Genomic DNA, 26,789 nt, shown 5'->3' on the forward strand with positions numbered 1-26,789 from the left:
GATTCCAGTTTCTAAGAAAATGTTTTTATCGTTTCTTACAAGTAAATCACACCCAGTTTGGGGGTTAAAACCCTATCCTGTGTACATGTGCTTTGTCATCCCCCAAAGAAGCTGTGGCAATTTGATTTGAAATAAAGCTCAGTCATCAACCATTTTTATCCACCACAGACTGGATCTGGACAAAACCAACTTGCCTTTGTGCGCTGCTCTTATCATATATCATTATGGAGGAAAAAATACTCAGAACTATAGCCGAAAGCAAATAGCAATTTCACATAGCTGATTACCCTAAGTAATCTTGTCATAATTTAAAAAAAAATCAGGGATTGGTATTTAGAGGAAAACTTTTTTTCTTTTTAATCAAAACAAACTGGAGCAAGGCAACTATGTAGAACTTACCTGAGAGGCCAAAATGTTGATACTGGCTCTTCAACAAACTTGAGGAACAAACTGAAGGAACTAAAAGTTCTGTATATGCTTTGCCTAAATAACCATTTTACATTTCACTACGTCCTTTTTTAATTGTTATTTTAATAACACTATTACTTGTCTACACTATTTTTAAAATGTTAATTCTTTTAGAATTATCATCACCATCAACCCTGTAATTAAAATGGCAATAATAGAAAAGGTTTACAAAAAGTTTTAAAGATTAGAATCATGGTGCAATATTGCTAATGAAAACATTAGCATTGTTGTACTATACTCTCAGAACACTGTACAGGTGAAACTCGAAAAATTAGAATATCGTGCAAATGTTCATTTATGTCAGTAAGGCAACTCAAAAGGTGAAACCAATATATGAGATAGATGCATTACATGCAAAGCGAGATATGTCAAGCCTTACTTTGGTATAATTGTGATGATTATGGCGTACAGCTTATGAAAACCCCAAATTCACAATCTCAGAAAATTAGAATATTGCATGACATCAATAACACAAGGATTGGAAATAGAACAATATCGGACCTCTGCAAAGTATAAGCATGCATATGTACTCAGTACTTGGTTTGGGCCCCTTTTGCAGCAATGACTGCCGCAATGCGGCGTGGCATGGATGCTATCAGCCTGTGGCACTGCTGAGGTGTTATGGACAACCAGGATGCTTCAATAGCGGCCTTCAGCTCCGCTGCATTGTTCGGTCTCATGTCCCTCATCTTTCTCTTGGCAATGCCCCATAGATTCTCTACGGGGTTCAGGTCAGGCGAGTTTGCTGGCCAATCAAGCACAGTAATCCCATGGTCATTGAACCAGGTTTTCGTACTTTTGGCAGTGTGGGCAGGTGCCATGTCCTGCTGGAAAATGAAGTCAGCATCCCCATAAAGCTCATCTGCGGAAGGAAGCATGAAATCTCCTGGTAGACGGCTGCGTTGACCCTGGACTTAATGAAGCACAGTGGACCAACACCACCAGATGACATGGCTCTCCAAATCAACACAGACTGTGGAAACTTCACACTGGACTTCAAGCATCGTGCATTGTGTGCCTCTCCATTCTTCCTCCAGACTCTGGGTCCTTGGTTCCCAAATGAGATGCAAAAGTTGCTCTCATAAGAAAAGAGGACTTTGGACCACTGGGCAACAGACCAGCTCTTTTTTTCTGTAGCCCAGGTAAGACGCTTCTGACGTTGTTTGTTGTTCAGGAGCGGCTTGACAAGAGGAATACGACATTTGAAGCCCATGTCCAGGATCCGTCTGTGTGTGGTGGCTCTTGATGCACTAACTCCAGCCTCCATCCACTCCTTGTGAAAGTCCCCAACACTTTTGAATGGCCTTTTCCTGACAATCCTCTCCAGGCTGCAGTCATCCCTGCTGCTTGTGCACCTTTTTCTACCACACTTTTCCCTTCCACATAACCTTCTATTGATGTGCTTTGATACAGCACTTTGGGAACATCCAACTTCTTTTGCAATTACCTTTTGGGGCTTTCCCTCCTTATGGAGGGTGTCAATGATGGTTTTCTGCACAACTGCCAGGTCAGCAGTCTTTCCCATGCTTGTGATTCCTACTGAACCAGCCTGAGAGACCATTTAAAGGCTCAGGAACCCTTTGCAGGTGTTATGGATTCATTAGCTGATTAGAGTGGGACACTTTGAGCCTAGAATATTGAACCTTTTCACACTATTCTAATTTTCTGAGATTGTGAATTTGGGGTTTTCATAAGCTGTACTCCATAATCATCACAATTATACCAAAGTAAGGCTTGACATATCTCGCTTTGCATGTAATGCGTCTATCTCATATATTGGTTTCACCTTTTGAGTTGCCTTACTGACATAAATGAACATTTGCACGATATTCTAATTTTTCAAGTTTCACCTGTATTTCTCATTTTTGAAAAATCCAGAAAAACATTTTATCATTAAAGTCCAAGTAAAAACGATGGTATCGTAAAATGGCACCCATCACAAAGGGTATAGTGAGATTTACTGAGCTTTTTAAGGCCCCACCCAGAGAAGCTACGTCAAGCCCACTGGTGCAGATGGGACATAACTGGATATACACATAGAAAAAATACAATACCCACGGCAGTGTGATCTGAAGCAGGTGGCAGCATCTAACTGAACTGGGGTGATCTTAAATCCTAATCAGAATTAGATTTGCTAGCACCTGGGTGGGAGGCCACCACAAAATCCTAAAACTATAGATTAGATTGGAAAGTCAAAAAACTTTGAGGAAGAAGACAATGGCAAATCATTTCTGTACTGTTGCCAAGAAAACTACATAGATGTGCTCATGATGTCATACATTTTTTTAATTGACTCGGCTGTAAGCCTTTGAGTATGGTCAAAAAAAAACCTGCATTAAGTTCTACCTGGACAGAGATTTCCTTGAAAAGTCACCTAACTGCTGTAGAAAAACTCTGCCAATAGAGATTAGCTTGAAATATTAAGAACGTGTTTTAACCTTGTTATTTTTAAGCAGGCCCGTTGCACTAATCTTGTGATGAGGATTTTTTTTTTTTTACTGCATATTTATATCTCTATTGGTGATTTCATTTACTGGAAGATACTCTGAGCTCCCATAGAAATAAAAAGTTGTAAACGTTTCAATAATTACAATAATCTGGTTGTGGCTCTGTAATTGTTTCTTCTGAGATTAAAATAGTGAGTCAAGAGTGGCAAACCTTGCCAAATACTGAAGACTGAACTCCTTTCAACTTCTAATTCAACCATTATGTGCATAAACAAGTCAGTGGCTAAAGTTGAGCTTGTTATCCTAGGTTAAATGGACTTGTAGATCGGTCCATACCACAAATAGAGACAGGTGGTAGAAAAACTGGTGGAAATTTGCAATAGTAACAAAGGAGGATGGTGATCACAGCTGATATAAAAAGAAGCATAATGAAAAATACTAAGATAAATTCAGAAGGCTGTAGTGCGTGCACCCGTAGCTTTTCTAAGGAAGGCTAGCACTAGTGTTGAGGTCAAAGCCAGTGCCTGAGTACTCCTAGCCCTCTTCCTCTTTGCTGTTGCTGCCTGTTGCCCTTGAGAATTGGCAAAGAAAAAAGCAAAGAGTACAAGCAGTAACCTCTTAAAAATAAGTACAGGTAGTCCCAGGTTAAGAACGCCCAGGTTACAGACGACCCATAGTTAAGAACGGAGCCTAGTGTAGCAAAATTTGAATTAAATACACAATGATTTGTGTTAAATACACAATGGGTTGAGTCAATTACATAGTACTTTTACAATATTATACAATAATACTGTTCCGGCTTACATACAAATTTGACTTAAGGACAGACCTTGGGAACGGAATTCATTCTTAAACTGGGGACCACCTGTATTACTCTTTCTTGAAGATGATGCAATTTAGATCAGGGGAATAAGATTGCAATGGCCTTCCCCCAAAATCTGGAATAATTGCTTAATTACATAACTAGTCATTATACATTCATTGAAGAGGGGCATGTTAGCTTGGTGCCCTCCACCCGTAAGAGTTGGAGACTGAGTCATCTAGAAAGCACCAGGTTTCCTGGTCCTGAATAACTATTCTCCAGGTAACTAGAGAATAATCAGGTACCCTATTATAAGAAAAAAAACCTCTTCTATTTTCTATCTGGGAAAACATTAAATCTCAGCTTAACTATGTTCTTTTCTATTTATAGGCCTGTGTGAAGTGACTTAGATTCATTTTGATGAAAAGCTTTATGCTGTGGAAGTGACACAGTTCTCTTCATCAAGGCAGAGAGACAACGTGACTTGCCTTGATGAAGCACTTCAGAGTAACTTGAAGTCTCCTCACTGCTTCATGTCATACAGCTACTGTTTATAAGCAAGAGCCTATTCTAGCATTTGTGAGTGCTAGAAAACACTAATAAGAGAGTGCTGCCTCACAGCCTCCTCTTAGCTTTTCCCAGCACTTGCAAAAGCCGGAAAACATTTCTGTGCAGGCACTGTGCATTAGCAGAAGCCTCTTCCAGCTTCTGCATCTGTTAGAGGATGGTGAAGAAGGTTTGCAAAGCACAGCAAAGTGAAGCAATATGGCTGCTTCACTCTGCTCTCAGAAGTGAGAGAGCAACATTTCACAAAGTTACTTTGAGGAGATGCTTCACTCAAACTTTCATCAAATTGAAGCACCTCTTTAAGATCTGTACAGCACTGCTATTTAATATATAAAATATCACGCTTATAACTCATAGATTATCATCATGACCTAGTTCAAGAAGACATCCTCACAAGAAAACTTGAGAAATGGAAAGCAGAAGGAACAGTAAGGGGTGAAAGGGCTGAAATATTAAGAGGCAGTAAGTTAATAAAATTAAATCAGAAAAAAAGGGATCCATTAACATTCTACAGGTAGTCCTCACTTAACAACCTTTTGTCTAACAACAGTTTGAAATTATGATGGCCTCAGAAAGGGTGCTTTATGGCCCGTAAAGCACTTCCAGCCATTGTAAAACGTTGCACCCCCACCCGCAGTCACATGGCTGCATTTTTACCACTTGGCAGCCAGCTCACATTTACAACTGGTAGCCAACTGCCCCAGGATCATGCGTTCGCCCTCTGCAATCTTCTCTGCCAGCTTCCCCATTGGAAGCCAGCAGGGAAGGTTGTAAGTAGAGGGAACGTGGTGGTGTGGAGGAACAGACCTCAGATCTTCAGGATTTGAGCTTTGAGAGGGTTTCCCCTCTCCTTTCAGTGGTGGGCAGTTATGGAGCTCAAAGCCTGAAGATCTGAAGTCCCTAACTGCCCACCACTGAAGTGGGAGGGGCAGTTACGGAGCTCAAATCCTAAAGGTTTGAGGTTTGTAACTGCCCAGGGCTGGGAGGTTTCCCCTCCCTTTTCAGCAGTGGGCAGTTACAGAGCTCAAATCTTCAGGTACTCCATTCACTGCTGAGAGAGGGGAGGGGAAAGAGGATGGAGGGAAAGAGTGACAGCTCTTTCGCTCCATCCTCTTTCCCCTCCCCACTCTCAGTAGTGTGCTCTGTTCACTGCAGAGAGAGGGGAAGGGAAAGAGGATGGAGCGAAAGAGCTTGCCTGCTGAAGAATTTCAGCCCCTTGCCAGGCTAAAATCCTTCAGCAGACAGCAATTTCCCTCCGTCAGCTTAACAACCCAGGAGATCACTTAACGACCAAACTGGGAGTGCTCGGATTGCAGTAGTTGAGTGACGTGGTCACATTGGTGTCTCTCTTAACAACTGCTTCACTCAACAACCAAGATTCCAGTCCCAATTGTGGTTGTTAGGCAAGGACTACCTGTACTTCAGTCATTATTTCACAGAATTATGACAGTTAAGAAGCCATGATACTTGAATGAAACCATGTACTTTCAAATTCAAGAATCCAATACTTTGAATCCAATTCCAAAAAGGTGCTTTGAAGTGTACATGAGCATGCACGCAGCACCTGTCTGCAACTCCTAAAGATAGCTGTCTTTTCCCAGGATGGTCCAGCAGCTGCAGCTGCACCCCCCTCAACCCCCCCACAGCTGTTCTTAGGAGTTTCAGACAGCTGCTCCATCTGCATCCCAACATCTCCATAACAATGTTTGGACTGAATCCAAAGCACTGCACAGAATGCATATTCTTTGTCAGATCATACAAATGTTAGCAAATTTTGACAGCTTTCCTAAAGAAAATGTGAAATCCTTGACAACTTTTCAGAGGAACAGCCAAGATCTTTATAGAATGTTCACACAAAAACTTCACTTATTTAACTGAATTATACAATGTCCTTGCTTAACGATACCAATATTTCAATTGCTTTCACTGCCCTATACATTAACCTCTGCTAAAATTAATCATTTTTCCAAAGTGGTATAAGATAAATCTGCATACAAATTCTTGAATATATTTATATTAACAAATGTTAAGAGTTCCAAGCTCTCTATGTTCCCTTTATGTCTTTATAATGTATTTACCTGTTGAAGATTGTGCATTGACATCAGCACCATGAGCTAGCAGCAATTTTACAATTTTTACATGGCCTCCATTAGCAGCAGCCATTAAAGGTGTTATGTCTCCCTTGATACCTCTGTCTTCAACATTTGCATGCATTGCTAGGAGGACCTGTTGACACAGAAAACAAAAACTGATAATTAATATGAAAAGTGAGTAAATCTGTTGTGTAACTATGTAATCCTTGTTGCTTGCTGTGTCTTGTAAACCAGCCACTTAAAACACTTATACACATAATGTAGCAACATTACCATATGGATTATTATGATTGCACTTTAATTATGTATTATTTAGCCAACATTACATAATCCAGATCAGGTCCTAAGACAGAAGAAACTGCAGTTTCAGGTTTTACTTCTTAGGCATGACAATGCAAAACAAATAGGAACATGAAGTCTTATTGTTTATTGTTTAACTAACCTTTAACTGGCTTGTTTCTCTCTGATTTCTGCAGGCAAAAATTCAAATTCTATTCAGTAGAGGTCTTTGCTAACTCTGCCTCTTTTATGTACCCATATGGTGGGTCATTACAAGGGCAGAGAAAGAGAATTTCTACATTTACTTGAAATGAAAAAGTTTATTTTGCCCCCAAATACCTGTTAATGGGGAGAGGAGGGTGACTTACATTTGCTAAGAATAGAACAACCGAGGAGGATGCAACTGAAAGCAAGCACATAGGCAAGAAGTGCAAATCAAGAAAACAAACAGCTGAAAGAAGACAGGAATAAGATATAAGCTTCTGATGTCCCTTCAGGGAGGTTGGGAAAAGCATGCTAACCCTGTCTTTCTTTTATCATCCTCCACTGTAGATGGTCAGTCTCTGAAATGCAGTCTCCTTTACCCATGGAGGCTTTCTCTTCTCTGGAAAATCAGGATCCTCCATGGATAAAAAGGCTGTCCACTGCACAAACTCACTCTCTATACATGGAGGAGACCAAGAAGAAATTGAAATTACCATGCTGACTGAACAGGACTAGGATTCCTAAACCTACTTACCTAGTAATCTCAGTGGGTCATACTACATAGTTTAGTTAGGCTTGCAGCCCAGCTCCAATGTCACTCATCAACCCATTCCCTTTCTACAAAGAGAAGGAAGTAAACTAGCTTAAATAGATACATCTCCAGCACAGCAAGAGCACTTTTATCTGAGAGTAAGAATTACTGAATTAAATGTGGTTTACTATAGAAAAAACATGCATACATTTATGCTTGCTGTGCCCAGATTTCCAAAGTCTCTTTTCCTCTGTGTATATGTCTGCATGCATGCATGTTCAACTGGGACACTTTATTTTACAGATAACTTCCATCAGTAATCATGAATTTAATTAATCTGTAGTAGATAAAGAGTAGGCCTTGAAGGACAGAAGCTTGGATCTGCACAGCCTCTGTTTCTTAGCCTACTCTATCAGACAGGGCTGACAATAGCAATTGAATTAATATTTTTGCCTTTTTACAAAATCTGCCCTCTGGTCAGCTCATATATAAACATACATATAAACACATGTATACAAGCCTGCCACATGCTTGCATTTGTTGGTGAAAACATCTCCAGGACTAGGTTTCATTTAGAGATGTAAAGCCTGGTTGATGAGATACAAAAGCTGGGAAGTGCATAGGATTTTTAAAAATTATTATTTAGAAACTTTTTTTTTCTGTCTGATCATTTGGGTCTTCTTCTTTTTGAGCAAATATGATAGGAAACTTCCATTATATATATAAGCTATATCAGATGTTTGTTGTAGATATTACTTCTGAGGAAAGGAGATAGAAATATCCCCTCTCCCCACAAAGTGCATTTTTTCCCCGTTCACAGTGCCATTTTTTTCCCCGTTAAAGTTGATATCACAAACAGAATCTGAAACTACATGTTTCTTGGACTATATGGATTAAAAAGGCAGTTCTTGCTGATGAATTATCATGTAGCAAGCTAAGAACTTACTGAAAGTCAAAGAAATCCAAAATGCTTTTGTTATCCTTTGTAGCTATTCCCTCCTCAAATTGTACAATAAGGTTTTTCAACTGAAGAAAGTGTTATTTAAACTATAATTTCTATTCGTCTTAAGATAAAATGATGGCCAGCACTGGGATAAATTCACTATTAGAAAAAGCAGGACCCTTCAGTTTTCTATATCTAGGGGAAATGGCTTCTCAACTCCACTACCATATGCAGCCATAAACAGTTAAAGTACAGGTAGTCCTCGTTTAGTGACCACTATTGGGACCAGCAACTTGGTCGTTAAAAAAGCAGTTGCTAAGTGAAACCGTGACTGTGCTTATGATCTTACTTCAGCTTTCCTTTGCTTTACAGACCTGCAAAGGTCGTAAATGCGAGGACTGATTGTAAAGTTACTTTTTCATCATTGTCGTAACTGCGAATGGTTGTTAAACAAGGTAGTCGCTAAACAAGGACTACCCACATATCAAAAACATGTTCTACATAGGGAGAACAGTAAGGAAGAGCCTAAAGTAGCAGAACATATTAAAGACTGAGTCAAGGTTATCTGAATTATGGATATTTTGGAAATAAGTAAACAGACTGTGGGGGAAGCACTGAAAACTGAGAGTGGAAGAATATATCTCCTCAACTTAAAAGCACCCCCCAAAAAAACCTCTGGTAATTATGCAGCATAGATACCTTCACTTTCTCACATGAAACAACTCAAAATTAAATCCAGAGTTTACATTTTTCTTTTATCTTCTGCAAGTGTGGACCCATTGGAAGCTGCAGTATCCATCCTATACTTTTTAAACATGAATTTTATACATCTAAAACAAGGCTCTGTTCTATACCTATACAGCCATTTACAGAAGAAGGAAATGTACCCAATAGTGGATAACTTATAGAATATGTAACGGTACCTTCTATCCTCTGGAATCATAAACTAGATCAGTATACTCCTTAGGCCAATAAATCAGTACAATAAATCAGGCAATCTGTAACGAGCTGCCACCTGTTGATCCCAAATCCAGTAACTTTCCTTGCAACCAATATTGATTCAAAAGAAAGTTCATTTATTGAGAATAAGTGTACAGATCCAAAGCATTGCTAAGACTGATCAAAAGCGCGCCAAAAACTGTTTTTCTTACTTTCCCCCCCCACATTGCCCTTAGTTCTTGGTCCTCTGATTCTCTTGCTGGTATGACCTTGAGCATGCCAGAGCTTGTGATAAGGAGCCATCTGCTTTAAACGGTTTCTCATTCCTACTTCCCCCCTGCTTTTACAATGGCAGAACCGCAGCATGTAAAAAACCATTTTTTTTTCTTTAAACTAGCCATCTAATAATATAAAATCTTGCGAGGATTCTGACACAATCTTTCTAACTCTTATATGAAACAATGATCTGTTTGATCAATAGAGAAATTGATTCAGTCTTTAAAGAGCTGAATAACTGACAGTGGGTGCAGTATATATCATTCTCTTTCATAGGAAGAAGTCTGTTAAGAACAAAGTTATGAAGCTCCTGAAAACTGAGTAAACAACTAATATGGGGAATGAATTATGAATATGATTAGAGCATCACCTTGCTGTGGTAAAAGATATCTCCTTTTTAAAAGAAAGACATTTTACATAAAATTATGAGTCAAAGTAACTTTCACCAGAAATTCTGTCTTCCACATTAGTATCATGAGGGAAGAAGCTCAAAGAACAATTCAGTTAGAGGTCTTAATATCATATTGAACTTCTGTGCAAGAGGCCAGTCCCAGTTTGTGAACTCAGGAGTCAAATATGTTATTTATTTAATTAGTCAAGTTATACCTCACCTTTTTATTTATGTAAGCATTCAAGGCAACTAATGAATTATTTTTTAAAAATTCAGAAAGACAAAAACATAAATTTTAATTGATGTAAAATAATAAAAAACCCTAACTTTCTAAAGCCTACAGACTTTCTAAATGCAAAATGAGCTATGCTCATGAAAGATTATCCCCTAATGAAGTTGGTTAGTCTGGTAGGTGCTACCAGACTCCAATGCAAAGTGAGTGGGGGACAAATGCTGCTCTTAAGGGAGTGCACTCCATAGTCTGAGAGCAACAGAAGAGAAGGTTCTCTGCCATCTGCCAGAATGAAAGGTTTGATACCAAAGCATCTTCAAAAGGATTCTCTTGCAAATTTTAATAGTAGGACAAAGTCATAATGGGAGAGGCTGTCCATCACATAGTCAGGCTTTAGAACTTTAAAGATTAATATACCAATGCTTTATATTCCACCTGGTAAGCAATTAGCAAGTTATAAGTATCATGTAATTCCTCTACCTTGTAGATCTTTTTGTACACACATTAAGTAATCCCTGTATGTTGCATTGATCAGCAGTCTAGCTGCGACATCTGGTATCAATTGCAACTTCCATGGGAATAACAAAAATAACATGCAATAAGAAGGGATTTTTTTTTAAATCTACCATATAGCATATTTGATGGCAATACATTTAATCTGACTTTTGAAAAAGCTATTCTGTATTTACTTAAAAATAAGCTATCCAAATATTTAGGGAGTTGAAACATGTATCTGTGAAGTTACAGGTGAACACAATACTTTGGCTTTAGCCATTAATTCCTGTACTGAATTATCCCATAATCTTTGTTTGATACAATGAAATGCTGATGACATACTCATGGAAAATAAATAATTCCCATCTCTCAAAGATTTTGTCCCTGTAATGGTACTGATCTTGAAACACTGGATCATATTTTATTGTATTATGAATTTTATAAGAATCTTCGGCAGGAAGTTATCTGGCCTATTTTAACATCTGAACCAGGAAGGGATACTTCTGAATATGTAAAAATTTTAGTTGTAATCCTGAGATTACAGTGGCAAGAGCCAGATTTTTAACTATGGCTATAAAAACAAGATTTTTAGTAACAAATCAATGAGTTGGGCTTTTAAGTGTATCATGTAATGTTTATTAAAAAAAATTCTGTTAAACTGTTTTATTTAATGTCAAGTCTAGATGATATTCGTAACTTGCTTTTGAGACTTTTGGCTGTAAATAAATAAATGCAATAAGAAGGCAAACTTCTTCAAAATCTAGTTTATTTTGAATGAATGCATGTTCTGGTGTATGCTACCACATTGCGCTTCTTATCAGTAGGTATCAACCAGGGACCCTTTATTTTTAGTTTTTATTTAGCATTACATTCAAACTGGAACCGCTGGCTTATTATTCTCTTAAGAATCCAAGACATTTTTATTTCAAGGTTTGATTTGCTGAAAAGTCATAGAGATGGGTATAACACTGAACATAGATGGAGGTTTTCTCACTTGTTTAGCTAATCCCACTTAGAGGAGCAATAAGCTTGATAATTCTTGAAAACCCCAACTTTATTTATTACACTCAACATCTGTGTGTGTATCTTTGAGTCAGTGTTGACTCCTGGCAACTGCCTGGACTAGTCCCTGAAGTTTTCTTGGCAAGATTTCAGAAGTGGTTTGCCACTGCCTGCTTCTTGGGGCTGAGAGAGAATGACTGGCCCAAGGTCAACCCAGCTGCCTTCGTGCCTAAGGCAGGATGAACTCACGGTTTCCTGGTTTCTAGCCTGATGCCTTAACTACTACACCAACCTGGCTCATACTGAATTTCCTTTCCATGGATTTTCTAATAAACCTTAGGATATTAGGGATAAACAGCAATACAGTTATTTGATATTAAAGAACTAAATAGTTTGTTTGCCCATCATGAACCCTACACTGAATCTGGGCTATTTTTGATAGCTCAGAGAAGGAAAAGGTAAAACTTTGGTTCTCTGGTTCTCAACTAGCTGAAAACCAGAGTTAAGAATTACTCTGCCAAATTCACAATGAACCAATTTGCTTCAATATTGAAATGCCCTTCACATATTTCTCTGAGTAAGTTGATAAGAACATGAACATCACTTCTTTCAGTCTCTGAAGAATGCCCATCAAATGCCCCAATATGGGTCTGGGCATTTTGTATAGCTGCCAGATGAACATAGTGTTTTTGGAACACAATGTTTCTGGAACAGAAATAACAGATACACAGTATGGCTGCCATGGTGGTGAAGGTAGGTACAACATACTCATTTACCAGAAGGTAACTAGCGAGTTGGCTTGTTTCCATGCCCTTGAAGCTTTTATAATGCTTTGTACTAGGCAAGCTTACTCCTCCCTAGGCCAATTGAACATACTTCCAAATTTAGCATTAACTGAATGCTTATGAGGCTTATGTTGGTCCCAAAGGCATTTTTATAAGCAAAGGAAAGACTAGAGATTGGCTGTATGCTTTACAGCATCCTAGCTTCCATTTTTTAAAAATTAAGAACTTTAATATTTTTAAAGATTTTAAAGGTAGGTGTGGCACAAAACTTGCTGAGTGCCAAAGGAATGTAATACAGTTGTGTGAAAAAGAAAATACACCCTCTTTGCGTTCTATGGTTTCACGTGTCAGGACATAATAAAAATCATCTGGTCCTTAGCAGTTCTCAAAAGTAGGTAAATACAACCTCAGATGAACAACAACACATGACATATTACACCATGTCATCATTTATTTTACAAAAAGAAAGCCAAATGGAGAAGCCATGTGTGAAAAACTAAGTACACCTTATGAATCAATAGCTTGTAGAACCACCTCTGGCAGCAAAAACTTGAAGTAATCGTTTTCTATATGACTTTATCTGTCTCTCACATTGTTGTGGAGGAATTTTGGCCCACTCTTCTTTGCAACATTGCTTCAGTTCATTGAGGCTTGTGGGCGTTTATACACAGCTCTCTTGAGGTCCCGCCACAGCATTTCAATCGGGTTGAGGTCTGGACTTTGACTGGGCCATTGCAACACCTTGGTTCTTTTCTTTTTCAGCCATTCTGTTGTGGATTTGCTGGTGTGCTTGGGATCATTGTCCTGTTACACGACCCAATGTCAGCCAAGCTTTAGCTGTCAGACAGATGGCCTCACATTTGACTCTAGAATACTTCGGTATACAGAGGAGTTCATGGTCAACTCAATGACTGCAGGGTGCCCAGGTCCTGTGGCTGCAAAACAAGCCCAAATCATCACCCCTCCACCACCATGCTTGACGGTTGGTATGAGATGTTTGTGCTGATATGCTGTGTTTGGTTTTTGCCAAACGTGGCGCTGTGCATTATGGCCAAACATCTCTACTTTGGTCTCGTCTGCCCAAAGGACAGTGTTCCAGAAGTCTTGTGATTTGTTCAGATGCAACTTTGCAAACCTAAGCCAGGCTGCCATGTTCTTTTTAGAGAGAAGAGGCTTTCTCCTGGCAACTCTTCCAAACAAACCATACTTATTCAGTCTTTTTCTAATTGTACTGTCATGAACTTTAACATTTAACATGGTAACTGAGGCTTGTAGAGTCTGAGATGTAACTCTTGGATTTTTTGCAATTGCTCTGAGCATTGCATGGTCTGGCCTTGGGGTGAATTTGCTGGGTCGTCCACTCCTGGAAAGATTGGCAACTGTCTTGAATGTTTTCCACTTGTGAATCATCTTCCTTACTGTAGAATGATGGACTTTAAATTGTTTGGAAATGGCCTTACAACCCTTCCCAGATTGATGGGCAGCAACAATTGCTTCTCTAAGATCACTGCTGATGTCTTTACTCTTTGACATTGTGTTAACACACACCTCAATGTTCAAGACCAGTAAACTCCTAAAACCTTGGCTTTTATAGAGGTAGTCACACTTGCTGATGATCAATTGATCAAGGGCATTTGATTAGCAGCACCTGGCTGCTACTTAGCTTCTTCATACCTATGGAAACAGTAAGGGTGTACTTAGTTTTTCACACATGGCTTCTCCATTTTGGCTTTCTTTTTGTAAAATAAATGATGACACGGTATAATACGTCATGTGTTGTTGTTCATCTGTGGTTGTATTTACCTACTCTTAGAACTGCTAAGGACCAGATGATTTTTATTATGTCCTGATACATAAAACCATAGAACTCAAAGAGGGTGTACTTTCTTTTTCACACAACTATATAATTGTATTCAATGGCTTGCACATTATAATAGCTGTGCTGATAAGACCAACAGACCAACGGTCTATGCTGATATTACTAATCTTCTGATTCAACAGTCACCCAAATGCCTATGAAAAATCTACAAGTAAGTGCAACAGCATTCTCCCAGTCCCCCATAGCAAATGGTATTCAGAGGCATACAGTCCAATAACAGCTATAATATGCAGCTATCATGACCAGTAGCCACTCTCCATGAATTTCTCTAACCTGTTCTAAAGCCTGCCAAGCTGACAAATATCACTACTCAGTAGCTCCTCAAATCCCTTGATTGTTTTGGTGGCCTTTTCCAAGTTCAAGGTGTAAACTAGAATTCTCTAGATTTCTAACAATCCAAGTATGGTTATCTTTGCAAAATCTGATACTGGTATTCCTGACCCCCATGTCTGAGGCACCAAATGCCATCAGAAATTATCAGGTTGGTCATCTTCATCTATGCTCACAGTACCACTGAAGCAAGCTGAAAAAAACACCAATGTTATAGAAACTAGTGTCAGGGTTGAAGTTCAATTGATCAGTTGGAGCTAAACAACTGAAACATTGAGTTCAGAGAACAGATTATGGAAATAGAGAAAACAATGTACGATGTGCTGACAGATGTAAAAAATCTTCCCTGGTGAACAGTGATCAATATTGCCTCGATTGCTATTGGTTTGGAATAGAAGTCTAAATGACTAGATTAAGTCTTCACGTGCAGGTGTATCTCTCGTTTACTGCCACAGAGAAAGGATGAAGGCATACTCCCCGTTTGTCTGGGCTTGTCTCTAGGATCTTTCTGGAGTATGAAATCCAGTCCTTTCTAAGCTGACTTACTGGAGAGTCAAGTATCTGAAGTAATTGCTCAGAGTGCAAAGCAGTTGTGGAAGCAACAGTGATACCAGGAGTTATAAAATGCTTTATATCTATCGCTGTCTAGAAACAGTAGATGGTAGCTGTGCTTAGCTTCAGAATCCACCTCCATCTCCAGTTGCAAAAAACAGGTCAACAGAAGTTTAACTACTGATAAGTGCTTTTATTTTGCATTTGTATTACTTTATCATGTTTAATGTGCATTTGCTATATAACATTTAGAGACATTTCATGATGCATTTAATAAGGTAACTAATTCATCAATTCAATACAGAGAGAAATATTTCCAAGTTTGAAAATGGTTGGAAAGCATGTATGTACTGCTCAAGCATTTATGAGGCAAAAGCTAGATAAATACTCTCCTTGTCCATGAAGAGGGTGGAATTTTGTGACTTCCCACTGATATACTTTCAAAGTGTGTATGGTCTTTTTTGAGGCAGCTGTTGCACCCTAGCATTTAATGAAAAACCACTAGAGTCTACCTTCTTCCCATTACCTTAAGAACTGGTTGTGACTTGCAGAGAAAGAATGCAAGCATTGCTGGAAATCATAAGGCATGGCATTCTGGCCAATATTCTGGAAATGCCCTTGTGAAAACAAGTCAAAGGACATACCCTCATTCACTGCAGGCTAATATTGAGAAGACCTGAGCTAAGGGTTTCTATTCTCATTAGCCTGAAGCAACACTAAGTCAGAAAGGTTCTACCAGAAAAATCTCAATCAACTTTCATTCTTTTTTTGCCCCATCTTCTGTTGCTGGTTCTGTCATTATTGATTTTAGGCAAGGGGCATGAAACACTGCTGGGATCTCTCTATGTAGCAATTCTTCCTTCCAATACAGAAAACATGCTTAGAAAAGTTGTTGCTTCCAATGCATTTTGGCTCTCCTCTGGGTTTATGCCAAGATTCTACTGCATACAGTTTAGGAGAACAGAAATGATATCCAAAGCAATCCTACTGATTAATTGCTTAAGTCAGCAAAATTTGTGATGGAGAAGAAAGTATTCTTCCCTTTTCCTCTGGATACCCTCAAAATCTGCTCTGACTAGGACACCCTTCAGAAATTTAGCAGATGGCAGAGGATCTACCAAAGTCCCAGCTTGAACAGATGTCCGCTCCACATGACAATGGATCTCACCCAAGGTAAATATTAAAAAACTGAACTGTATGTCATGTTCAAGATCTGTTGTAAACAAAAGTTCTAGGTTCTCTGTTAGAACATAAAGAGACAAACCTGAGCAAGTTCATAATATCCAGCTGAGCAGGCTAAACAAAGGAGACTTTCCCCTTCTTCAGTGTGCTCATTCACACTCCGTCCTTCAATAAGCAACTTTCGCACAGCATTTACATCTCCTTCTGAACAAGCTTCGGCCAAACTGCGGCTACAGAGATGTAGAGAAAATTATTAGTAGTATGGATATATTAATATTTTACAGAACTACCAGATTCCCATAAATACAGACTTAAACATGCCATACGTACATAGTGAAATATATTATGATTACCGGAGATGAGTAATTATGAAGCTGCACTGTCAAGTAAGAAGCCCAAATTATACTCATCATCTATTAAAGCAAATTGGCTTCTTTTAGTACTGCTGTACTTATTTTTAAATGTTCTGAGAATAAACTTTTACAAAATGGGCTGTTTTGAGCATTTTGGAAGTGGTTTGATCTGAATGAAAATGCTACTTCAAGATCAACATGCTTCTATAATGTGCAAAACAGCCCATTCCATACTTCAGGAGTTCCATATGCAGAGTTTTATACTTGAAATATCTCAAAATATCTTCCATACCCTATTCATCAATAATTCGCAGGCAGCAGGTGGCTATCTAGAAGTCATGTCCCCAAGCTTCCAAATATCCTCTCAATTGGAAAACAAATAGTGCTTACTTTGTTATCTTTCCAACTCCAGGCAAATCTGCTTTTATACTCTAGGCCATTTAATTTTTTTAAAATTAAACATATATTTAATGTAGGGCTTGTCAAATTTTGTAGCATCATGATCTTATAACACGATAAATGAATGTGTGCAATGATTTCACTGGAGTTATAGCTGGCCAAGATACACATTTACTTTGTATTATTAAGTTTTAATCTATATATCTCAGGGATTTTCAAACTTTGCAGTATCTCTACTGCCTGTTCCAGGCTTGTGCGGGCAAAACAAAGGGCAAAGCCTAGAATGAATTTTGAACACACTTCCATTTTGTCTATACAAGCCTGACAGTATTTTCTTAAAAAAAATATGACATGCCTCCAGGTGCAGGATCACCTGAGATCTCAGGTGATCCTGATATGCAGGACTCTTGAGAATCATCTTAATATGTTAATAAGTGTTATGCTACAATGTACATTTTTAATGTATTTTTGACGTCTCTTCTCTGCATTTGATGTTTGTTCAATTAATATATTTATCCAATGTTTTCACTTTAAATTTTTGAATTGTGATATTAAACTTATTAAGTTTTAATGTAACGTACACTAAATTTCTTAGGAAAATTTGTTTGAAGAGTGGTACACAGAATTGTAGAATAAATAAAGCAACAAATAAGCAATATCTTACATCCTGACCTTGATTCTTAGCCTTGACTATATTTTTTTTTATTATAAAGCATCCAAATAATATGAATATTTATTCAGAATGTATTTATGTAATGTAAGATCTTCTGAGGAAACCAAGCTTGTGGATTTGCCAACAGACAGTATCTGTGTGGTAATTCCCTGAGCAAGTTCTTTGCAACTGTAGCATCCTCATTCTTGGATTTCCTAATTCTGGAGGTGCACCAAACATCCTCAGTAAGCTAGTTTTGTAGGCTTAACATGAAAATGAGAAAATATGAGAGCTTGTGATGGAACAGTATGTAACCAAAATAGCAAATTAGTACAAATCATGTAATGCCTGATTAAGCAAAACCTACCCTTACATAATATGAATTCAAAGAGTTTGAAATAATGTTGTGATAATTGGCACCATTTTACTGAACTGTTTTTACAGTTAAATATTTTTATTCCAAGCAGAAATGACAATTATAAACATGAAAGATATGAAACAAATGTGAATTTAATTTTTTTTAATGAAATGTTTACCTACTGGATAGTTCAACAAATTTCTGTGTATAATTTCAGTAAAATGAAATCTTGACTTACATTCTGATCAGAAAAAGGTATACACAGGAAGTCAAAAAGGAAAAAATCTAGATGAGCTTCCTTGACAGGTCAGTTAAATTTATACTGAAGTTACCAAAAATGGATGAAGCAATGTTGTCTTATCAAGATTCTGGGAATAAGTTGATGAAGATTCTCAGTCCTCCAGGTGGAATTATCTGAAGGTTGAGTCATGGCAACTGGACTTCTTTTCTTTTGGTTTGATAGGTTTTGCTGCCCTGGAAGACATTTATGGGGTCCCCCCTAACCAACTTTCTAGACTGAAGAAGCTGCTTGGCCAAGCAGCAAAATGTATCAAACCAAAAGAAAAGAAGTCCAGTTGCCATGACTCAACCTCCAGAAGATTCTGGGAACAATACTGTTTAGTATGGTAATTACTCTGTACATTTGCATTTTATTTCCCTCTGATCTCACTGCTTATAATTCTACTTTCTTCCAACCAGGTTTATCTTTATATTTGTTGATATATGAAGAAATGCACTGCAGTCGGTCCACAAAAACGTACGCCATAATATATTTATGTATTTAGCATGCCATAAAAATTTTTTGTTCTTTAGAAAATCTTTGCTTTCCAATAGAACATAGGTGTGTATCCTGCAGCATTGAGGTGACATGCAGCCCACTAGTCATCAGAAGTGGCCCCTACAGTCAGGTCCAGAAATATTGGGACATCGACACAATTCTAACATCTTTGGCTCTATACACCACCACAATGGATTTGGAATGAAACAAACACAATGTGCCTTAACTGCAGACTGTCAGCTTTAATTTGAGGGTATGTACATCCAACTCAGGTGAACGGTGTAGGAATTACAACAGTTTGCATATGTGCCTCCCACTTGTTAAGGGACCAAAAGTAATGTGACAATTGGCTTCTCAGCTGTTCCATGGCCAGGTGTGTGATATTCCCTCAGTACCCCAATTACAATGTGCAGATAAAAGGCCCAGAGTTCATTTCAAGTGTGCTATTTGCATTTGGAATCTGTTGCTGTCAACTCTCAAGATGAGATCCATAGAGCTGTCACTATTAGTGAAGCAAGCCATCGTTAGGCTGAAGAAACAAAACAAACCCATCAGAGAGGTAGCAAGAACATTAGGCGTGGCCAAAACAACTGTTTGGAACATTCTCAAAAAGAAGGAACGCACCGGTGAGCTCAGCAACACCAAAAGACCCGGGAGACAACAGAAAACAACTGTGGTGGATGACCGAAGAATCCTTTCCCTGGTGAAGAAAACACCCTTCACAACAGTTGGCCAGATCAAGAACACTCTCCAGGAAATAGGTGTATGTGTGTCAAAGTCAACAATCAAAAGAAGACTTCACCAGAGTGAATACAGAGGGTTCACCACAAGATGTAAACCATTGGTGAGCCTCAAAAACAGGAAGGCCAGATTAGAGTTTGCCAAACGACATTTAAAAAAGCATTCACAGTTCTGGAACAACATCCTATGGACAGATGAGACCAAGATCAACTTGTACCAGAGTGATGGGAAGAGAAGAGTATGGAGAAGGAAAGGAACTGCTCATGATCCTAAGCATACCACCTCATCAGTGAAGCATGGTGGTGGTAGTGTCATGGCGTGGGCATGTATGGCTGCCAATGGAACTGGTTCTCTTGTATTTATTGATGATGTGACTGCTGACAAAAGCAGCAGGATGAATTCTGCAGTGTTTTGGGCAATATTATCTGCTCACATTCAGCCAAATGCTGCAGACCTCATTGGACGGTGCTTCACAGTACAGATGGACAATGACCCAAAGCATACTGCAAAAGCAACCAAAGAGTTTTTGAAGGGACAGAAGTGGAATGTTATGGAATGGCCAAGTCAATCACCTGACCTGAATCCCATTAAGCATGCATTTCACTTGCTGAAGACAAAACTGAAGGGAAAATGCCCCAAGAACAAGCAGGAACTGAAGACAGTTGCAGTAGAGGCCTGGCAGAGCATCACCAGGGATGAAACCCAGTGTCTGGTGATGTCTATGCATTCCAGGCTTCAGGCTGTGATTGACTGCAATGGATTTGCAACCAAGTATTAAAAAGGGAAAGTTTGATTTATGATTATTATTCTGTCCCATTACTTTTGGTCCCTTAACAGGTGGGAGGCACATATGCAAACTGTTATAATTCCTACACCGTTCACCTGAGTTGGATGTACATACCCTCAAATTAAAGCTGACAGTCTGCAGTTAAAGCACATTGTGTTTGTTTCATTCCAAATCCATTGTGGTGGTGTATAGAGCCAAAGATGTTAGAATTGTGTCAATGTCCCAATATTTCTGGACCTGACTGTATATCATCAATGTTCTACTGCCTACTAGCAACAAAACCTTGCACTGCTGCCTCTCCCTCAAGTCACTGTGATACCTCTTTGGTATATGAGACTTAGGTTTGTGAAAGTATCAGTATGTGCATATGCGTATGTATGTACAGGTAGTCCTCGCTGGACAACCACTCGTTCAGCGACTGTTCAAAGTTATGATAGCGCTGAACGAGGGGGACTTATGACAGGTCCTCATAGTTGTGGCCGTTGCAGCATCCCCACGGTCATGTGATCGCAATTTGGGCACTTGGCGACTGGCTTGTAATTCCACTGCAGCAGCCTCCAGTCACATGATTGCCATTTGCAACCTTCACTGCTGGCCTCTGACAAAGTCAATGGGAAGCCAGCAGGAAGTCACAAATACTTATCACATGACTGCGGGACGCTGCAACTGCGCAGGATTCGCCTAACAATGGCAACTGGGACTGCTGCAACTGCCGTCGTAAGTCAGTGCAGTCACATACGTCATGCTTTACAACCATATCGCTTAGCAAGAGAGTTGCCAGTTCCATCCAGTTCTGGACATCACAATCTAAAAAGGACATCAACAAACTGGAGTGATTTCAGAAGATTGCTACCAAGATGATGAGGGAACTGGAAACCAAGTCCTGTGAAGAATGGTTAAATGAACTGGGTATGTTTAGTCTGCAAAAGAGAAGGCTGAAAGGAAATATGCAATATCCAGCAACTTGAGGAGAGATAAAATTAATCTTTCACATCAAAAAAAATTTTGCCAGAGGAAGAAATGACCTCAAACAATGCTTAGCCACCATACTATTACAAGATATGTAGTCTTCTATTTCTTTTGGAAACTCCATATAACGGATCTCACAGGGAAAGCAAACAGGAATTTGGCAAGGGAACAGAAACATTTCTCCCTGTTAATTTCCATCCATTTCATCTTATTATTTAAGCCTTGTAATATTTTTTTAAAATCTTTTTTTCTTCTAATGTATTTCTCACTCCTCAGAGTTTGTGTTTTCTGCAAACTTTGTAAGTGTCCTTCCTCTCAACTCCCTCATACATATCATTGAGCAACATATTAAACAGCACAGGGTCCAGGACACAGCATTCCTCTTGATACTTCTCTTCAAGCTGAAGTGGAGCCATTAATGAGCACTCATTGGGTACAATCATTCAGTGACAAATTGGAGCAGGTTCAGAGCATGGTACCAAGATGGTGAGTGGTCTGGAAATCAAGCCCTATGAGGAATAGTACCATATACTTGACCTGCAGAAAAGATGACTAACAGGATATATGATAGTAGTCTTCAAATATCTGAAAGGTTGTCCCATAAATGAGTAGATTTATTCTTTTCCTGCATCAAAAGGCAGGACGAGAACCAATGGGTTAAAACTACAAGGAAGTAAGTTCAGGCTAAACATCAGGAGGAAAGTGAGCAGAACAAGCTGTTAGAGGACATGGTAAGTTCTCCATTAGAGGTCTTCAAAATGAGGCTAGATTGCCATCTGTTAGAGCTTCTCTATGGATCCTACATCAAGCCGGGGGGGGGGGCAGAACCAGATGTTCTCTATAGTTCCTTCCAAGCCTATAATCTCTGGTATATAACAATTTAAGTAAGAAATATCATATTCTGAAATCTGAATAATTTGTATAGTTTAATAATGATTTAATTTTCTACAGCAGGAATGTCAGATAGTTTTATGGAAGTTAATTCAGATAAATACTTACTTGTCCATCTGCCCTGAGTTCGCTGTGCTTTCAGCTCTCATTCGGGTAAGTGCAGCAGCAGCTTCATCCAATGCACAGCTGACCGAAGAAGTTAGTCTGCGAAGCACCTCAGGATCTGCAAAGGCTTTACCATCAGCTGTGGATAACTTGCCTATTCCTTTTATTTCAGATCATCAAGCCAATGGATAAGCAGTTTTATATAGGGAAAGAGTAACATAAAGACAACCTGAGGCCATATGCTTTACTAACAAAACACTATTCACAATATTATTAATGTTGTGGAACTCTTAACCAAGCACGTGTACTACAAACAATACTTAAAAACAATCTTGGGAAGATGCAGCAAAATTATTTTTTTTACATTTCAGATTTTTTAATCCCACCTTTATTATTTGTATAAATAATTCAAGGCAGCAAACATACCTAATACTCCTTCCTCCTCCTATTTTCCCCACAACAACAACCCTCTGAGGTGGGCTGGGCTGAGAGAAAGTGACTGGCTCAAAATAACCCAGCCAGCTTTCATGCCTAAAGCAAGAGTAGAACTCACAGTCTCCTGGTTTCTATTTATTTTTTCTATTTTTCTATTATTCTAGTTTTATTATTGGGATATTCTTCATAGCTTGATACCTTTCTACACAAAATGACATTCAACTAGCAGAGAAAAATCCTAACTGGGTGAATATTATTTATTTTTCTGGAAGTGGTATCATTTTTAAACTTAAAATACATTTCTAAAACAGCTAGCAAATCAATACTAGCCGTTTAATATTTAAATGTGCTAATAAAGTCAATTCAATACTTTGCAGATAAAATATGCTTATTATTTGCTAAAAGCTGAAAAAAGCTGAAAATCAGAAAACATTTTTCTGATGCTAAAACTTGGCAAAGATAGACTTTTAGAATATTATCTCATAAATAAGATACAATCAAAACTACATGGCTTACTTCTGATAGCAGGGCACTAGACAAGATCTCAGATGAGGATCAGAATATCTGGGCAAGCTTATGTAGGCAAAGGCAATTCTTCAGATGTTACAGTCATAAAATGAAGCAAAGTTAAAACTACCTACAGAAAAGTGATGGAGGCATTTCCAAATTAACTAGTGGTTAGCACCAATTTCAACACAGAACTTTTGTTATGTGTCAATTAAAATTTAGTCTTTAAAAGCAGCTCCAAAAACTCATACAGACACTCCTTGGTTAGCAACTATCTTGGTTAGTGACCAGTCGCAAATATGACAGTAATAAAAAATTCATTTACTGACCAATGTACTTTTTTACAACCAAATTTTGTGTCCCTGACAACAAAAGCTTTCAGTGTGAAACTCATTAAGGTCTGGTCAGTTTTAGGCAGCAGTGCCAGCGGGCCAGAGGGCTCTAATCAACTAATTAAGGTCACAGAGCTAAGCTTATTAACTTGCGGTTATCACTTTTTAGGGAAGTGCTGCACTGCAGAAAAAAGCAGCTCAGGAAGAGCTACCTTGTTTAAGCAATTTCTCGGCCCTGCAAGGGGGCAAAAAAAGGTGGAAAAACGGGTTAGGCACAGGACACTGTAGAGGGTACTTTATCTGAATGAGACAAGAGCAACCAGTGAGCTTCACAGCATCTCTCTCTCTCTCAGTCACATGTTCACTTAGTGACCATTTTGCTTAATGACAAAGTTGCTGGAACAGATTGTAGTCACTAAACAAGGGGAGGGTGTATTGTACTAGTTCAGTCAAAATGTTGTCAAGACACACATAACCATAAACAAACTAAATAATACCTAAAATATTCAAGAATTCAATATTATTTTGTGAATATTCTGTAAATTAATAGCTCTGTAAAATCAGACGATGGTGTGTATTTACCTGCAGCTTCTAGTAAAGCTTCTAATCTAGCTTGGGTTTCTGGGTCTACTGTTCTGAGATCAGCACCATCAGCAGTACTTGACAACAGCAATTTTGAAGCTGTCTCGAGCATTGGATTCTCCAAATCATCCTGATCCAAAATAAATGACTCCACCTAGGAGGAAAAATGAATTTTAATTCATATGTTTATATTGAAATAAGGGTCCCTATATGTAAGATAATTTATTTATATTGATTTGTTTCCAAAAATCTACTTGCCAGTTTCATTTATGAAATCCAACAACTATAATTATTTCTTCTCTTTTCTAAGTATTAGATTTTTTCAGCACTTTGTCTTCCTATGACACTTCATCTCTAGTGTGATAGAATTCCTGAACAGTCAAGGACTTGAGACACTACACCTCTTTCTTAAGATCCTATTTAGACTCTTGAGACATAATTGTTTTACATGCATAGTTAAACATACAAATTTGTTTTCTTATTTCTCCTACTTTTGCATTGGGAGGGTAGTTCATTTAGCCTGAATTCTATAGGCTAAAACCTCTGAACAATTATCCCGGCAGCATTTGAAATATTAATTAAACTGTAGAAAAATGCTGTTTTGCACAGGAACAGAGTTTAGTTTCACCAACACTGAACTATAGCAGCTTATATCCTGATTGCGTTCCTACACTGTGGTAAGCAAAAATGAGGATTTTTTTTTTTAAAGACAGCAAATAAATCAAGAATTAGAAAAGTCATCAAAAGAAATTATGCAGATGTCCAGCCTAAACTGGCTTTACTTCTAGCTCATTCAACAAACTATGATAATACAATTAAACTATATCTTACCTATATAATAATATATATAAACCCTAGCTCCTGCCCACCTAGCAGTTCGAAAGCATACCATCTGCAAGTAGATAAATAGGTACTCCCATTTCGATGGGAGGAAACGCTGGCAGCGTTCTGCACGGGGAGCAAGAACCGGTGCTGGACCTGCCTAGACGCGATTGGCGGAGGATCAGCGGAGGAAAATCAGCGGAGGAAGAAAGCCCGGATGAGCCGACTTCCCTGTGACCGCCGCTGGCCAGTAAAGAAACTAGCAATCGTTTAAATAAATAAATAATGTTGCACGCTGCCCAGAGTTGCTTATGTGAGATGGGCAACTATATAAATGTGATGTATAAATAAAATAAATAAATTGGTAAATGCAGCCAAAAAAACAAAAAACAAACAGATCTCATTATGCCTTTCCTATAATTTGCTAGCTTATTTGTAAAATAAGGCAAACAGAACATATCTTCATAACATAGGGTGAGTTTATACATCAAAAATCAAACTTTGAACAAATGGGCCATAGTAGGTTGAAAAAGCCAAAAAGAAACAATGCAGGGTTTGTTAAGCAAGAACCATACTTATTAGAACAATTTAAAATTTAAATTAAATTTAAACAATATAAATTCAGCATGTCCCTCAACATGCCATTTTCTGAACATAGGATAAATCAGCTTTTGTAAGTATGAGCCTCCTCAAAAGGATCTTCCTGCAGATTTCAGTGAGATCATAACAACAGGCAGTCCTTCAGATAACCTTTAATGTCTGACTTGGAACCTGGCTATAACCAATATCTTGATCTAAACCCAGAAAGAAACTAATAAAACTTCCAATAAAGACATGATGATCACCATACTGTGTGACAATCATCAAGCTACCTGCTCCACTTTGACCAAATGAAGTTTTCAGACAGTATTCATTGCACTAGTCTAATTCCAATGATATCAATGTATGGTTAATTATTAGCAGGGCAGCCAGAAATACTTGCACTTGGCACATTAAATTTAAGTTTATAAACACATTTCTTGCTGTTATTGCTCCTTGGAATCAGGGGACAGCACAGGATCAAGGAGCACTCCCAATCTACAAACCTGGACTGTTAAGGCTGCAATCTATTCAAAAACAAGTTCAAATTCTATCCCTGAGGTTGACTTTCTATTGACCAAGATCACCTTCACCTTAATTGAATTTAATCTCAGTTTTTCACCTTCATCCAATCTCTTATTAAAGCCATACATTATCTAGGGGAATCAATTACTTATTAGAGGTTAGTGAGAAAACATTGCTTGCATCTCACTCCAGAGTTCCAGATAAATTCTGGCAACAATTTCATTATTTATATACATACACACACACACACAAAATAGGTCTGGGTCCAGATATGGAACGACTGTCTTAGCCAATTTGATTTGCACTTCAATGCCAAGAAGACTGAGTATCTAGAGACTAGCCTGAGTACCTCCACCATCCAGGTCAACGGTGAAGATCTAGTGAAGACAAACTCCTTCTGTTACTTAGGATCCCATCTGCAAGTGACGGCGACATTAATGAGCATGAGGGTGAATGCAACATGGGTGTGTGCATGAGGGTGAATGGAACATGGCTGCAGTGGAAGAAGATCACTGGAATACTCTGTGGTAGGTGCACATCAATCCACCTAAAACCAGAAATGTACAGAATGATGGT

The 26,789-nt window shown here is 38.5% G+C and overlaps 1 protein-coding gene across 3 annotated transcripts in view; it reads right to left on the minus strand.

Annotated features, from left to right (window-relative positions):
• The window catches only part of ANKRD17 (ankyrin repeat domain 17), a 137,192-nt gene that overhangs the window by 59,564 nt on the left and 50,839 nt on the right, over window positions 1–26,789 (minus strand). For all 3 annotated transcript variants that reach the window (XM_088137998.1, XM_088137947.1, XM_007427180.4), the window contains exons 2-5: window positions 24,288–24,441; window positions 22,435–22,591; window positions 16,481–16,628; window positions 6,363–6,510 (exon numbers count right to left, since the gene is read on the minus strand). In XM_088137998.1, coding sequence (XP_087994124.1) covers window positions 6,363–6,510; window positions 16,481–16,628; window positions 22,435–22,591; window positions 24,288–24,441 — 607 coding nt within the window. The remainder of the gene's footprint in view (window positions 1–6,362; window positions 6,511–16,480; window positions 16,629–22,434; window positions 22,592–24,287; window positions 24,442–26,789) is intronic.

Source organism: Python bivittatus, unplaced genomic scaffold (genome assembly GCF_059951505.1).
Source record: "Python bivittatus isolate LINGU-HERP-01145 unplaced genomic scaffold, Pbiv_v1 ctg000000_np1212, whole genome shotgun sequence".
Lineage (NCBI taxonomy): Eukaryota > Metazoa > Chordata > Lepidosauria > Squamata > Pythonidae > Python > Python bivittatus.